This window comes from Aythya ferina (genome assembly GCF_964211825.1).
Source record: "Aythya ferina genome assembly, chromosome: 19".
Lineage (NCBI taxonomy): Eukaryota > Metazoa > Chordata > Aves > Anseriformes > Anatidae > Aythya > Aythya ferina.
The window spans coordinates 2424806-2441612 of NC_140309.1; the positions used below are offsets into that span (position 1 = coordinate 2424806).

The 16807-nt window shown below is 45.9% G+C and overlaps 1 protein-coding gene across 5 annotated transcripts in view; it reads left to right on the plus strand.

Annotated features, from left to right (window-relative positions):
- TYW1B (tRNA-yW synthesizing protein 1 homolog B) overlaps window positions 1-16807 on the plus strand; it is a 104688-nt gene that overhangs the window by 76067 nt on the left and 11814 nt on the right. For all 5 annotated transcript variants that reach the window (XM_084492915.1, XM_084492917.1, XM_084492918.1 and 2 more), the window contains 2 exons: window positions 2898-3008; window positions 15966-16133. In XM_084492915.1, coding sequence (XP_084349041.1) covers window positions 2898-3008; window positions 15966-16133 — 279 coding nt within the window. The remainder of the gene's footprint in view (window positions 1-2897; window positions 3009-15965; window positions 16134-16807) is intronic.

Here is a 16807-nt window from a genome sequence, read left to right on the forward strand (position 1 = left end):
TGAAGCAGTTGTTCTGCTTCACACTTTATCTATCAATGTCTCTCATTAGTCTACTGGAGCTCTCCATGCATGCGCAGATATTTTCCAATCCGGCACTTGAAACCAGTTTCTGCCCAGTCCAGTATTCTGTTACAAGTGTGATGTCTTCAAATTCCCTAAATAGTGTCTGCTGTGCAAAGATCAAGTGGATTTCGTAAGACTTTCATCCCACCTCCCACATATGGATTTCCTGTATTTTATTTCTCCCTGTTAAGTTTTTTTTTCTGTTTTATAGCCTCCAATGATGCGGATTATTCAGCCAGCAGTGGCGGTGCTACCCTTCCTGGTTTAAACAGGATGGATTTGTCTCAGTTGCCGCGTGCTCATTGCCAGCTTACGCTTTCTGTGCATAACAGAGACTTCCAGAAATCTGCTCTTAATTTTAGCACAAAAATATCCTATTGGGGAAAAGAAAAACAAAAACAAAAAACACTAAAGGCTTCACTTTGTGTTGGACCCCCGACTCTGCTGATTGCACCAGGGACCTGATCTGTTGATCTTTGAGGACTGGCCCTGTAGGATGGGTCTGTATCAGCAGGCTTTGAGGGCTGGTATTAAAAACATGACTTTATTTACTGTTGCCTTAAAGCTGCCTGCATTTGTTTACCACTGGGCTGACCTTTGGGGAGGCATTTCCTGATTAATTGGGTATCTAATCACTTCAGACGATTGACAGGCACGCACGTATCAGCATTTTTCCTCCTGTTAGATGTCTTCCCTCTGGTTTCTTATTTCCCTGCTAAATGATGCATTTATTTTGCAGTCTCTCATTTCTAAATATGTATTTATATGCTATGCGTAAAACAGTTTATAAGCTATGTGTAAAGTATTTCAATTCACAGAATAATTGACCTTCAGTAATCATTCTCTCAATTGTTCTTTAATTGAAGTTACTCTTCCACAAACTTCTGTAATAAAGATGCTACACTATGGAATTATTTTCTCAAACACTGTTGAATCCTTGTAGGAATTAAGTCTTCTCTTACACTTACCACTGGAGAGTGTAGCAGGTTTACCTGGTGCTTAGGCTCTTGAGATGACAGGCAACAGGCACCGAGTGCGTTGGATATGCTTTTGTGTGCATTGGCTTTTAGTTCCCTGCACATACTCCAGCACCCCAAAGACTCGCCCCTTGTTCTTCTCTGCTGTTAGCTGGAGGAAGGAGATGCTCCTTTTTTTTGTTTGTGCTCTAGTTACTTGTTAATAATCTGGAACACTTCCATAGTAAACTGGTGTAGAATATTGGTTTAATTTTTTCCTCCATGGTAAACACTTGTATGTTGTTTTAGGACAGTGATGATTTGATTCTTACATAGAGGGCAAAGTTCACTTATATTGCTTGTAGGACCTACAGAAGTAAAATGTGGCTGGGATAGATAGTGGGAAACTTCCATTTTATCTGGGGAAGGGTGATAGGGTGAACTCCTAAAACAGAGCTTTGAACTCAGTGTCCTGGCCCCAGTCCTGGTTTTGCCCTACCCAGTAGGATGCTGCAAGGGCATTGCAGTGCATAACGGTCTGAGGTTTGGTGATGAAAAGTTCAGTTCAGCAGCAGATATCCTTATTACCTCATTGTTCTGTGTTAGGGAAAAAATGGAATAAACTGAATAGCGTACCACAAGTGGCATTGAAATTGGGGTAACCTTATGCCACAGACATGTTAATAGGTAAGGGGAAATCTCTTAATTCAAGTGATGAAAGTCTGGACTTTCTGGAGCAGGAGAACCTGACTCCAGCCCTTGCTGTGCTGTGAAGTCCTGGCCTTGGTGCGCAGTGGCCTTTGTCACATCGTGCAGCCGATGTGCTGAGTGAGTGCAGTGAGTTAATCCAGAACATCTAACCAGAAGTTTGTCCAGAACGCTGTATTTCACCTACCTCTAGAAGTTAGTGGAGGATGAAGGGAAGGAGAGGGGAGAAAAGGGCAGATGTAGGCAGGGAGACTGGATCCATCCCATGGCCAAGTGATTAAGGAAGCCAAAGTCCTTTTGTCGCCAGTAACTGCTGCAGAGAGCAGCCCTTGGAGGAAGCATCTGAGTAACTCCAAGGAGAGAAGTTCTCAGAGTGCTGCCTGGAGCAGTGCACGGGGATAAATCCAGCCTGGGCATCCTGCTGCAGCGTGAGCTGCCTGCAGCACTCAGCTGGCTCATCTGCGGCATGGGAATGGAGGGACAAGGCCTGTCGGGGATGCGGAGGGCAGTGAGGGGTGGGTGCTGCTCTTGTATCCATGAGTGCTGCAGGTACTGTGGTTGTCCATAGCGGTTTGTGCCACACTTCTAACAGTAGCTTGTAAGTGAGGTATTTGCACTGTTTCCTGGCTGTGATTTTTAACTGTCACTTTGTGCTTCCAATAAAATGTTCTGTATAACTGATCACCCGAGAGCCTTTTCTCTGCAATGTTGTACCTAATGTGGTGGAAGAGTTATCGGACAGGGGCAGGCAATGCTCTGTCCTTGTTCAGTCTGTCCAAAAGTGACCAGGGCCAGGTGATCCAGCTGGAGGAAATAAAATAGCTATAGAGCAACAAATGGTGAGATTTTAAGCCTGGGGAAGCAAATTAGAGTGAGAAACTTCCTGGTTATTTTCCAAATAAGTAAAAGCTCCTGTGAAAATGAAGTGCCTGGGTTTTATAGAGAAGAGATGGGGCTTTGTAGAGCAAAAGGTGGCTCAGCTCAAAGATGTGGAGCTTCCTTTAAAGAACAAGTAAGGTGGCTCCTGGTTTGGGTCTACTTTGTCTTACCCTGTAGTTTCTTGCAATAAACTAATGTGTTTTTTTTTACTATTTGAAGCTGTGTGGAAGGCTGGAACATTGTCCATGTGTCAGTGTTGATTGCTAATTTTTTTATTTTTTTTTTTTACAGCAACAGCGTACAGTCTATAGGCTGACACTGGTGAAAGCTTGGAATGTGGATGAACTCAGAGCCTATGCTGACCTGGTATCCCTGGGTAAACCAGACTTCATTGAGGTCAAGGTGAGTTGCACATCAGTATTTTACCTTTTTCCTCCCTGTTTCCCACGTAAACAGTGTTAAAGTTTCCTCCTTCCAAAGGTTTCACTGATGTATAAGGAACATATCTCTTGCTTTTAACATCAGGCAGACAGGTTTCAAATGCCTCATACGTGTATTCAGCGTAGTCTTCAGTGTTAAGCGAGAGCAGCTTTGTGGCAGCTGACATCAATTTCTGCCCAACAGAATCATAACCCTCTGGGCTTTTTTGTATTTCTCATGAAAGCAGGGGCAGATAAATAGTTTTAAACTTGTTTCTTTTATGTCAGCCAACATTTTAAGCAGAATGTTCTAGGACAAGCTGGTAGTTTGTGGCATTATTCTTCCCACTGTGGTCTCAAATTCTGCCGGGGGAAAGGCGATAATGTGTGACTTACTGATGTAGTATTCATCAGGCCGTGCAAAACAGGAGGAAATACTGTCCTCGGGACTGGAAGAGCAACTAACAGGAGCATGTGAGATACAGTAGGGCAGGAGGTGCTTTATCTTTGGATTAATCAATTTAGTATACAGAGAATGTAAAAAAAATAAATAAAAATAATAAAAATCACAATGTGTTCTGTAAGGAGTCATTATCAGCATTTTCTTCCAGCAGCTCCCCCTGCAGATCAGCACATCTACCTCAGGTCTGCATATTTGCAGTTCTATTACTTCTGCACTTTCCTTTCTTTTTCCTTTTTTCCTTTGTAAAACCTTTATTTACTGCTGCTTTGAAGAAAAAAGTTTGCTGCAATTTCCTTGTGAAACAAAACTAGAAGGGGTCTTACAAAAAGAATGGAGAAGAAATCCTTGCATGGATAATGATAGGACAAGGGGGGTGGTCTTAAGCTAAAAGAGGATAGATTTGATTAGTCATTAGGAAGAAATTCTTCACTCAGAGGGTGGTAAGGCACTGGCACAAGCTGCCCAGAGAAGTTATGGATGCCCCAGCCCTGGAAGTGCTAAAGGCCAGGCTGGATGGGGCTTTGGGCAACCTGATCTGGTGGGTAGCATCCTTGCCTATGACAGGAGGGTTGGAATTGGATGACCTTTAAGGTCCCTTCCAGCCCAAGACTTTCAGTTATTCTAAGATATTATCAGTATTGGGAGTTCTTTTTGTCTTCGAATGCGCTGCTGAAGTTGATAGCTCGGTACAAACTAAGATGTTGAGTATGGTTTGGGGTGGGGGGGGAACCTTCAGTTTTACAATGCATGTCAGGCTGTTTTATAAGTAAAGTCAAGCCTGGCAGAAGAGTTGCTCCTGTGGGACCCTTCCACCTTGCATCTCCTCCCTGTCTCCCTGCAGCCTGATGGTACAAGATCCTTCCTTGCAGCAGGGAGGAAGACAGATGAGTACATGCCAAGTGTGGAGGGTGAGGCTGTACGTGCTACTTAGACTGCTCTGTCATGTAGAGACTTTAATTAGTAAAAATGAAACAGGTGTAAGTTAATCAATGTTTCTAAGCGCAGATTCCCCTGAGTGCTCTCCAGGGCAAACATCTGTCTCCTCCAAGGCTGCAGTTCCCTTTGCCTGGGGAGGGATTCAGCCTCACAGCTGTGGCTCTCAGCGCTCCCAGCAACTCCTCCCTAGCAAAATCATGGCCTGGACTGTTGGGGAAGTAGATTAGAAGCCCTCTGAGGTGGTCAGGGATTGACTCATGGTGCTTACCCAGCTGGGCGAGGCTCCTGCCCAAGCTGCTTCCATCAAAAACGTCTTTGAACTGGGCACTTCAGGGTGCTTCTCAGTTCTCAAGCAGCGATGACTTTACTCCAAGAAAAGGATGGATAGTGAGCACTTCACCCTGTTTGCAGAAGTATTAACTGAGGTAGAGAGGGGCTGCATGGCACTTCACAAAAGCCACGCAGCACGGTGGGGTAGCTGAGGCTTTGGCCTCACTCAGGAACCAGCCCCACATCAGGCTGCAGGGGGACTTGGGGGGTCACAGGACTAGGAAGGAAGGTGGGTGCTCGTGGTGCCTGCTGGCCATGAGTTGTTGTTGGGTGGATTTGGGAGTTTTTGTGCACTGATGTAAGTTAGCAGTCTTGTTGGGTTTTGTTTTTTTAAAAAAGTGCATGCTGTTTAATTCTACTTAATTAGATTAGCGAGCAGGACGCTTTGATCTAAATGGAACAGAACTACTGGAGCGAGTCCAAAGGAGGGTTACAGAGATGATCAGAGGACTGGAGCACCTGTCGTATGAGGACAGCCTGAGAGAACTGGGCCTGTTTAGCCTGGAAAAGAGGAGACTGAGGAGAGACTTCATCAATGTGTATAAATATCTGAGGGGAGGGTCTCAAGAGGATGGAGCCGGTCTCTTTTCAGTTGTGCCCAGGGACAGGGTGAGAGGCAATGGGCACAAACTGAAGCACAGGAGGTTCTGGCTCAATATGAGGGGGCACATCTTTACTGGGAGGGTGACAGAGCACTGGGACGGGCTGCCCAGAGAGGTTGTGCAGTCTCCTTCTCTGGAGATACTCAAAACCCACCTGGATGCCATCCTGCGCAAGGTGCTCTAGGTGACTCTGCTTGGCAGGGTGGTTGGACCAGGTGATCTTCAGAGGAACAAGGGATTTGCTTGTCACTAGGTTGTGTTTAAACAGACCTAAAAAGGCAAAAGGTGTGCTCCCAGATTTTCATGTGGGATGTTTTTGTGAGAGCCAGGTGTTCTTAAACAATTTGCCTTTTTCGTGCCTCATTGGAACATTGCTCCAAAAGGTGGGCATGTAGTGATCCGAAGAGGAAAAGTAGCTCATACTAAATGCAGGATTAGCCCAGCCAGTGGCCTTATTTGTTTCGCATGGTTTCACCTGCCAGTTCCTGCTGAACAGCCGTGTTCCTAAAGTGTGGAAGGTGTGGCTCTGTGTGGAGGCACAACAGCATTCTCTGGCTGCTGTGCATCTGTGACTTAGCAATGCAAGTGGGTCACTTGGCTTCTCACCTTGGGAGCGGAACCAATTTTTCCCTTTTTCTGAGCCAGAAGGGTCAAGCAGCCAGCTCCAGGGGGCTCGTGAACATCTAGTCGAGTAGCTGCAGGGAAGGAGGCTCCAGCCCAAGCCCCAGCTGGAGAGGCTGACAGGGACAGGGGTGTTCAGGGTGGCTTCCTCACTTTGCTGACCTCAGAAGTGTCCTCTGATCACCGGAGGTGGTGTCCCCGTTGCTGCTGGTGATGGTCATGTTGCTGCAGTGTCTGTCACCTGCTGTGGCACCCCTGTGTAACAGAATTTATAGGCTACCCTGCTTTGCTCTCAGTTGTACATTCTGGAGATAGCTTCTTTTTTAATGCTGGTTTGTGAAGCCCTTGTCCAGTGCCCTACGCACACAATCAGCACTCTTGCATGGCAGGGTCAGTGGGGCACACAGCCACTGTGGGGATTTCAGGGGTGTTGTGCAAACCTTTGAGCTGCCCTGATGATGAACAAGCTGGAATTAGGAGAAATTTCTTTACTGAAAGGGTTGCGTGGCATTGGAATAGGCTGCCCAGCAAAGCAGTTGAGTCACTGTCCTTGGAGATCTTTGAGAAACGTGTGGGTTTGGAATTTAGTAGCATGGTTTAGTGATGGACTTAGTTCTTGGTTAAAGGTTCAACTAGATGATCTTAGAGGTGTTCTCCAACCTGAATGATCCTGTGATTCCATGAGTTGAGGTTATTTCAATGCTTCTGCCCATGCACTGCAGGGTGAAGCAAAAGCTGGGGTCTGTGTCCCTCTGCTCTGGAATAAAAGGTGAGTAGGTGTAGGCAAAGGGCAGCAGCACAAAAGAGACTGCATTGCTAATTCAAGTGTAGCCCCAACGCCTGGGGAATTTGCAGTTGTGTAGGCAAAGCGTACGCAGGCTATGGCATAATCCCACGGTGGTCAGAGTGGTGCTTGGTCTGATAATGTATAAAGCTGGGAGTTCAATTCTGACCCAGAAGAATCCCGGCAGGGTTGAGGAGTGTTCAAACCTAGCGCTCGTTGCTGTTGTAGTTCCTGTTCATGGTCTCCACTATGTATTGAACAAAAACTCTTGCTGGTGTGTAATTGTCCTTGTGTCCAGCTGTGGTATTTGTGGTGTTTACACTGCATTTGTGACATGGGTATTTTCTCCAAAAGACTGTTTTTTTGTTTTTTTGTTTGTTTTGATCAGAAGTAACTTCTTAACATTTCTTTGAGGATGAAACGCTAAAGAATTGGTTTGGCATGCGCTTGGGGCATGTTTTGTTTTGTTTTTTTTTTTTTTTTTTTCTTCCAAGACCCCAGTGAGATAGGTTAAGGCAAAGACCAGGTCATGGTTAAAGCAAATAAACAAAAAAAATATTACAAGATACTGCAAAGCATCTGCCAGAAAATGAGGCTCATCTCTGTGGGATTTCCTGGTTAAATACTTGAGATAAATGACGTTCATTTAAAATGAATGTAGCTAATCCCCTGTTGCTCCAGAGAGGCTCACAGGGTGGAGTGGGTAGAGATTTAGATTCTTGCAGAGCTTAATACTTGTTCTCATTTACATGAGTATCTTACAGCAGTGTAACTCTGTGGGACCCTGTTCTCTTATTTAAGCCAATAGAAATTAGTGTTGATTACTGGTGTGCAAAAACCCAAGCAAATGAAGAATCAGTCATGTGGTTATTAAATACACATCACTTTTATTTATTGCATTAGTAAACTTGAATGCCATAACATCTCTATCACAGTTATACTGGGTTGATTGCTAGATTTAATATCTAGGATGTGCAGCTCATCTTTTTGCAGTGGCAAGCATTACAAAACCCTCTTCTTGTTTTAAAAGCCAGAGCCTTCTGTTAACACACAGTATGTTGCCATTTATTTTTGTTCTTAAAGCAAAGGGGCAAAAGTGTTTAGAAGGGAAAAATGTAAGCAGGTCCTAAAGAATTCGTTCAATAGCCTACGAGCGGAGCATGCTGTGGGGTTGTGTTAGCGCAAGGCCAGCCAAGCACCCAAAACCCTTGCAGACCTTGACCCCTGCAGGCAGATCACGGAGCAGCTGGGTATGTTTGCACGTGTAATTGTGGTTGTGCCCAGGCACCCCCTCCGCGCTGCCAACAGATATAGGACTGCGTGCATACAAGTGTGCATGTGAAGGGCTGATCCTTGCACACGTGGCTTTTGACTTCAGAGTTGTGTCCGTGATGGTGCGGCAGGTGCAGTTGCTCTGCTCGGAACTGGAGGTGAACCAGCCCTCCTCGGGGAGGCCATCTGAAGTGAAGCTGCATCTTGCAGCTCTCCAAATCAGCCTGAGCAGAGCCCTGCTGCTTCTCTGCAGCCTTTTTGTTTGAAAAAGGGAAAAATAATAATAAAGCCTGTTGGGTTTGTCCTCTGGTCAAGGGCTGTTTGTATCACGGAGCTTGGGCAAAGCAGGGGTGGGATTTGAGGCACTGCACAGAATTTCCTCAAGCCTTCCTCAAATTGATGTTCAGCTGCTTGAAAGCACTTGTCCTTGGTGGCTGTGCCATAGCTCTGGTTCCAGCACATCACCCAGCTCATGGTTCAGGGACCGACTCGTGTTCAGCAGAGTGAAGGACGAGGTTCTGCAGCTGCAGCTCCTGGTCAGTATCTGAGACTTTGCTATGAAATTAAAATGGCCAAGTCAATGTCTGAGGGGAAGGACCAGAGGGACATATCTGTCCCAGTCTGCTCAGTCTTGTCCTCTTAAACAGCAAAGACTAAGTGCTTAAAATAATGAGGAAAATGAGCTCTGCTTTAATGAGTTTTTAATTACATGCACCAATAAGCAATTGCCCCCACCTGTCAAAAAGCTACTCAGAGTCTTGGTGCCATTCCAGTTAGATGAGGAGAAGACAAAGTTAAAAAACCTGTCCCAGTGCCTGCTCTAAAACAAACCTAAGCGATGTGTAATTGCTTGAAGGGGGGAAAAACAAACAATAAAGACTTGCTGTTTGCACCAAGCAGCAAACCAAGAGCATCTCTGCACTTTGCGTGGACCAGACAGAAGGCGTGGTAGGGGCCAAGGTGCCCACAGCCGGGCTGAGCAGCGCTGTGTGACCCCCCCAGGCGAGCTGAAGGTCGGTCAGGGCCACCCCAGGGACCGGCCGGTCGGGTACCCCAGTTGCCCTGGGTGGGAGCACGAGGCTGCACATGGCACAGGCAGCTTCTGGGTAGGTCCCGAGCTGCCTCTGCTGAAATCTCTGCCTTTAATTATTTACGTCTGGGTGACAGAGGCAGGGAGCCAGTTTGGTATTTCTGTTGATTCAGCTAAAAGTTACTAATACGTGGTGTGTCTGAGGAGTTCGGCTTGACAGGCGTTTCTTGCACTCTTGGAGCACCTATTAAGGCTTGATAACAAGCTTCATTGCAAACATAGGTGAATGATTACATCTGGAATCTTCAAGTGAAGCTGCCACATCGTGTCCTTGAAAAGTCAGTCTTTAGTCCAAGCCTGCATTTTGTTGCAAATGCATTTCTGAAACTGAGAAGGAATTTTTGCAGTCCTGCACTGGGCTTGGATGCAAAGGCAACCCTTGTGAACATCCAGGCTAAAGGAGGTAGCTGGCAGCTTTCAGCACGAGAAAAGGGATTAGCCTCCAAAACAAGTAGGAAGCACAACACATGGCAATGGCTTGTGGGGCTTTTAGCTATGACCAGATGAAGTTGTAGAATGTAAAGCCTCTTCAGCTCATGGCGACTGGCCATGTGTGACGGCCCAGCGCTGCTGTGCGTGTTTGTAACAGTGACGCGGGGAAATGCTTTCTGTCCTCTGCCTACTTGTTGCAGGGGAAGGGGGCTAGTACCGTTAGCCTATTGCAACTGGGGAAACTGGAGCATGATAGGAAGGATCACAGCAAAGCAAGTCGCTGTCAGGCTGAAGTCTCCCTCTTACCTCCCAGTCTGAGTCTTTCTAACTTCTCCTGCCTGCCTCTGTGCATGAGGAGTGGTGGCTGGGGGATTTAACAGTGAGCATTTCTCTTGCGAGATCTGTATCATTCACTTCTAAAAGCTGGAAGGAAAGTTCACATCCAGCGTTTCAGAGCTTAGCCTTTATGCGAGGAGTTCCTTTGACTTCAAGGGAGTTGCTGAAGATTTATGGGGTGCTGTGGCACAGATCTGCATGTAGCCATACATGTGGTGCATCCGGAGAACTCCCGATAAATATCGGGGTTATGCTGCCTAACTAACCATTTCCATTCCAGCTCTTCACATTTAACTGACACAAAAAAAACAATGTCCTTTGTTAAATCAACTTGAAAGTGACTATTAAAAACAAAAACCAACCGACAAGGCCGAATCCATTCCAGTGAGGAGCAGACATGCACGAGAGCTTGTGTATATAATTTGGACAATGCTGATGCTCAGATCATAAGCATTTTTATTGCAGGGTGTGTGATCTATCAGCATGTCATCTGAGGTTTTTTATATTTGTCTTGGGGCAGGACTGCCCCAGTTTTGGAGTGGTGGCTGTGTGGCTCAGCAGGTCAGGAGCACTTGGCCAATGCTCTGTTCTTCTGTCAATTCACCAAAGCCTCAATTGAACAAATGTACAATTTGTGGGCTCGGAGCTCAGAAAATTCTCTTGTTCAGTAATTAAGTTGGGAAGCCTGGACTTTATCTGAGGTAAGAAACAAAGTGCTGTCATATTTACTTCCCTTCCTTCATAGTCCCATGGATTAAAATGACTGGTAGCTGATGAGATCTCCGGCAAGGAGCCAGATCGCAATGAAACAAATGTGCCGAGCAGCAGGCGACGTGAGCTTCTCATGTTTCTCACTCTCCACAGCAGTAATCATCTCGGCACAACGTGTTGCTTAAATACAGTTGTGCACGCTCGGCTCTGTTGCAGCAGCACATAAATCCCGAGTGCGCTCGCTGAGGGTGCTCTGGATTCCCACCAGCATAACCAAGAACATCCGAGTTGCTTTTCAAAAGGTTTTCTTTCAAGGTATTTGCCCAAAGCTGTGTGGCATGATTAGGATGCTAAAGCATCCGTATTAAAGACTAATTAAGAGGCAGCATCATTGATGTTTCTACTGCGGGGAATTTTCTATAAGCACTAGGGTGTACAATAGAACAGTTTCCTTTTTAATACTTGATGTCTTAATAACTGTCTTCATGTATTACTGAAAAATATAACATGACCGCCCTAATCAACTGTTCACATTTTTTAAGTGGTATCAGCACTCTTAATTAACTCAAGTTTTAAGAAGTTGGAGAAGTTGAAAGCTGATGTGCTTTCATTCGGTGTGCTGCTAAGCTGATTTTCATTGATTTGTGCATGTGAATTAATCAGCCATCCGAGCACTTAGTTATTCCATTTGCCTCTGTGCTTTCTTTGCTTGTAAATGATATCTTTGAAGTTTATTAAAAGAATGAGTCATGTTGTAGCTCGCTAAGAATTTTCCCCCTCATAGTCATCCATTTTTCATGCTGCTCAAATCATAATCTGTATAATGAACAAGGGAAAATATTGCTATATGGAGCTGTGTCTGTACCGCCGAACTTTGGAGATGCATATCTTAGTTGCTTGGCTGGCTGCTTTAATAAGAACGCTTACAGTCTTTTTCAGACTTTCATAGCTGGGCTTAAAAATATTAATGTACTTCCCTGTTTAGTGTTCCCCTGACTCATGTGCTGTTGTGCACAGTCAACCTGTTTGTGCTCCAGCTCTGAGTTACGGCGTGCAGCTCAAATATTGTTTGCCTGGGCAGAATAATAGAGGAGGGTCATCATAAATTTAACAGCGAGAAAGTAATTGCTTCCAAAACTTGTACAGTTTCTAATTAGCATGAGTATGTTTCTTTGTAACACCCCCCTTTAAGCATCTGCCTTACAGTGTGGTTCACCTTGCTTTAATTTCAGGTGTTTGCCAAAGACCTGTTTATTGCTGGATGTGACATTTTTGGCTTTAATGTAGCTGAACTGGGAGCAGGGCATGCGATGGCAGCTGGGAGCAGGTGCCATAAAGATGGTGGGGATGCAGGTGCCAGGTAGGAGAAGTGTTCTTCAGATGAAAAACATGACAGTGCATGTTTTAAATGCCCATGTTTGATGTTTTTTTGTGCTTGGAATAAAATAGCAGAAGTGTTGAGTTCAGGGGACTCAGGCTTTTGTCTGGAAGAAAAGCCAAGCTTCCTACGTGAGTTTGCCCTTCTGAGTGCCAGTGAGTTTGTGACCTTTGTTGTGGTATGACAGGTTAAACTGCTTCAATACACTTGTAACTAGTTTTATCTGGAAAGTCAGAAATAAACAACAAAACGCTTCAGAAAGCTTCATACTGCTGAGCTAATTTATGAAAACTTTAACGCAATGATGGAGCAAGACTTAAGTGAAATTGAGGTCACTGCTAAGACTGATCACTTGAACCTCCTCAGTTACTGATTTGTATCTCCAAATTAAAATAACAAATCTCCAAGTTATAAGCTTAGAAGTGGCTTTGTCTCCTCTGGACTAGGAGAACCTGTGGAGCTGCCCTGGGCTGCAGGGCATGAGTACTGCTGCAGAAAACCAGGCCTTCCGGGTCACTGTGAGCAAAGCAGGGAGGAAAGCATCTTCTGAACAATGCCACTTCATTCAGTAACTAGTTCTGAGGATACTTCAGGAAAACAGCTTTTCTGATTGCTTTGTGGAAGACTTGTACTCTTCATGTGCACACCGGTGAGCTGCAGAGCTTTGCAGACCAGTTTGCAGTGGGAAGCTGCTGTCCGTGCTCTGCACAGTCAATGCTTGTAGCCCTTGTCATATCAGCCCACAAGTGCTGGGTATTTCCCACCCCATGGAAAAGGGTTTTTGGGGTTCCAGCACTGCACGACCTTTATTTCTGCGAAGTCAGTGGTGCTGTGGCATCCAGGATTGGCAGGGGCTGTGGTGGGTGCAGGTGGTGCTGCTGTTTGTGCGGGCAGTGTCAGGGGAAATCTGCAATCAGCACCCCTCAGTTTTATGAAAATCCCTCCACTTCTTGCATACACTTGTTCTGGGGCAGTTGCTTCGGCTCTCAGCATTTCACAAAGCAACATGAACTTCTCCCTGAGTGGTAGGATTATAGAAATTATAAATTGTTCCAATGGCCTTTGGCCAGAAAATCACAAGCTGCTTTTTAATGTGGTCAAATAAATTCTGCTCGTAAGTAAACAGTAAGAATTTCTCTACAGCATCAACTTAGGCATTTTGATCCGCCCTCTGTGTGTGCAGGAGACAGTCAGAGATGGGCTGTTTTCCAGGCAGGTCCCAGTATTTTCTGAATTAATTGAAGCAAAAGATTGCAGGAGTAGCATGAATTGGAGGGAGCTTTTATAAATGCTGTTATGTTTTTGGGTGTCTATTCATGTTTTCAGCCTTGAGTACTCCGTGTTTACTGGCTCTTTACACCGGCTGACCCCAAGGCATGTAACTAATGGCTCTACACCGCTCGCTTAGCTCCAAACCTCCTGCTCACCCTGGGAGCATCCACCTTCATTTTGTGTCCCTGTGCCCTTCCTCCAGGGATGTATTTGGGCCGATTTATGGTGCCAGTGTTAGTTCTGCATCCAGCTGATGCCAACTTCTGTGGTTGCTGTTGTGTGTCTGCCTGGAAGCCAGTCGATACCCAGCAGTTTGGACAAGTGCCTCCAGCCACTGGTTTTTAATGAGGGTCTGGAGCACTGAGTGCCTGGTGGTTGCTGTCTGCTCTTGTAGGTGAGGTCTGGAAGGAATCTGCTCAAGGGCTTCTTTAGGATGCCATGCAGCCTGTAGACATCCGTGCAAACACCACTGCTGATACCAAGCTGGAGAATTACAGAATAATCTTGAAAGTTGGTGACTCGTTTCTTCAGCTAGAGTTAGTAAAGCAAAGTTTTCCAGCTGGCTTCTAAAATCCCCTGACTTTGTGGGGCTTTGTGTCTGTCCTTTCCTGCTCAGAAGGGGCAGAACCAGCCAACCCTCGCAGTCTGCTCTGGGTCTGGGGCAGCCTTTAAGCTGCAAGTTTAGTGCTGGGCAGTGAATGCAAGATGAAGAGCAGCACCTCTGTCTAGGCTTTACAGTTTTACAGTGTTTTGCTGTTTTCTGTGGAAGACAGAGCAGTGATACTTCAGGGGAGGGAAGCAGACCAGAGTCAAAGCAGGCTGAATTGGGAAGGTGAGGTTTTGGCAGGGCACCAATGCCAAGGTGCTGACCAGGGCTCCTGTCCTTTTTCCCATAGTTTCCCACACGTCCCTGTGCAATTCTTTCACTTCCAGGTGTAGATGCTCATCCGTCCTTCCCAGGGGTGTTCATCTGCTGGCTTTATTGAGGGGTTGTTAGGTGCTTGGCTGCTGCTGAAAAACAGCTCAGGTGAGCAGAAGGGCAGAAGCAGAACTTTTTTTTTTTTTTTGGGGAAATCTGGGTTTTGCCCTGGGGAGGATGCTTTCATCCCTGTGGAATCACTTCTGGTTTAGCGAATGCAAAGTGTTAAATGGCAGTGGACCATACAAATTCTGCAGCTTTAAAGCCCAGTTCTGTCCTGCTTTGAACTTAATTAGCACTTGTCTTCAGAAAATCTCCAGGTTCACAGGAATCCTCCACTTTGTTCAAATTTTGTACCTTTTAATTTTTAGACATTTCTTTAGGGTCTCAATTGCACCCTTTGTGCATGCACAGACTAGAAGGATAATTTGTATACTTGTGGATTTTTTTCTTCCTGTTTCTTTTGAAAGAAAGGTATTTTAATGCTGTTTCCCTGGGTTCAAGCTGCTCCTGCCCTGCCAGCACCTACATCTATTCCTTTCTCCTAATGAGCCATGTCTCTGCTAATACTGGCTCTGCTGCTCCATAGGACTCTGCCCACCCAGCCCATGGGTGCACAGCTGCATAATGATTTGCAAATGTCTCTCTTACACAAATTCAGGGAGGATCCTGTTGTTTCTGTAGACTGCCCAATAGTCGGGAAGAACCTTGAGATCTCAAGTTCAAAACAATTGAGTAAAGAGCACTGAGCGTCTTGCTTGAAATGTGCAGTCCATTGCAGCTACAGAAGCACGTATCCACACAGCCCAGGCTACGGTTCCCTGGGTCTCCTTGCATGGGCACCACGGGAAGGCAGCAAGTAGGCTTTTTGTGTTGATCTGGGGCAGTTACAGCAATTACCTATGGCTAAAATAGACTTTTAACTGTCTTGTAATTAGTTTGAACAGCCGGAAGATGGAGGGGCTTGGAGAGAACTGTTTTTACAATGAGTTAGGAAGAGATTTGTACAAATAGTAGGGGGTGGGGGCAGAAATTGCAGCCTTGGCTCAGGAGGGGGAGTCGTTACCTCTGCAGAACACAGGGCCCCTCTGGAAACACCGTGCTGCAACTTCATAGAGTCATTAAGGTTGGAAAAGACCTCCAGGATCATCTGGTCCAAGCATCCCCCTACCACCAACGTCACCCGCTAAACCATATCCCCAAGCACCACGTCCAGCCTTTCCTTGAACACCCCCATGGACGGTGATTCCACCACCTCCCTGGGCAACCTGTCCCAATGTCTGACTGCTCTTTCTGAGAAGAAATGTCTCCTAATTTCCAACCTAAACCTCCCCTCACACAACTTGAGGCTGTTCCCTCTTGTCCTATCACTAGTTATCTGCGAGAATAGGCCGACCCCAAGCTCCCCACAGCTTCCTTTCAGGCAGTTGCAGAGAGCCGTAAGATCTGTCCTGAGCCTCCTCTTCTCCAGACTTGTTGCATTAGTCATTTGTGAGACTTTATTCTAGGTACATCATGCTTCAAAGCAAAGTGACCTTCTCAGACATCCCTCAGGAGCACAAGCTCTATCTGTTTGGGTGCTTTGAACTGTTTTCGCAGGCTAATGCCTGACCTGTGTGTCACTGCTGGGGAAGCCTGAGCAGACAGCGCTTACCAAAGCACCGAGGGACAGGTCTATTTGAGGCTATCCCCAAATCCAAATTCTTTTCCGTAAGATGCAGCATGAAGGGGGGTAAAATGGACCTGACCTTGAAGGGTTGAGCTGACAGTGATTGTTTCTGTGTTTCTTCTCAGGGGGTGACGTACTGCGGAGAAAGCTCAGCCAGCAGCCTCACCATGGCCAACGTCCCCTGGCACGAAGAGGTGGTGCGCTTCGTCCAGGAGCTGGTCGAACTCATCCCAGACTACGAAATTGCCTGTGAGCACGAACACTCGAACTGTCTGCTGATAGCTCACAAGAAGGTGAGACTCTTCTGTGCCAAGCTGTGAGATCAGGCACCATGCCTTGGCCTTGGAAGTGATGTGCAATTGCCTTATTTGAGCAGATTTTCTTTCTGGAGCTAGCTGAATACTTCTGGAGGGAAAAATGCCTAGTATGTACCGCAGGGAGTTAATGAAGCCACTGCAGGTTTCAGTTGTCATGATAACTCAGAGCACTTCCATAGCGTTACACAGCATGAAATATCTAATGGGTCCGGGAAGAGCTCATTGCAATTATTTCTTGTGCTTCATCACTCGCTGCTTTGTGTTTTGAGAGAGGCAAAGGCAAATCTAGTTGAGGTGGGTCAGCTGTTTTTGTCTCATTGCCTTATTTTTCTTTGTGATGGTCTTCATTGGTATATGCAGCTCTTTAGGGAACTTACGCTTCACACAAGGTTAGGGTTGTGTTTTGCCTCCTCTGGATCCTGGCAATGCCTTCCAAAGCTCTAGATGTCCATGTTCACTTCAACCAAAGCTGGAATAACGTATTTTGCTTATTCTGGAGCTATAATTCTGTCAAAGTTCAAATTGATATGTAGATGTTAAATACCGTCTGCGTGCTTTTTTGAACTGGACCTGCCTTTCTGCAAAATCATTCACCAGAACACAACAGGCACATTTGTGTTCTCTGTCCTGACGATGGAGAAGAGGATGCA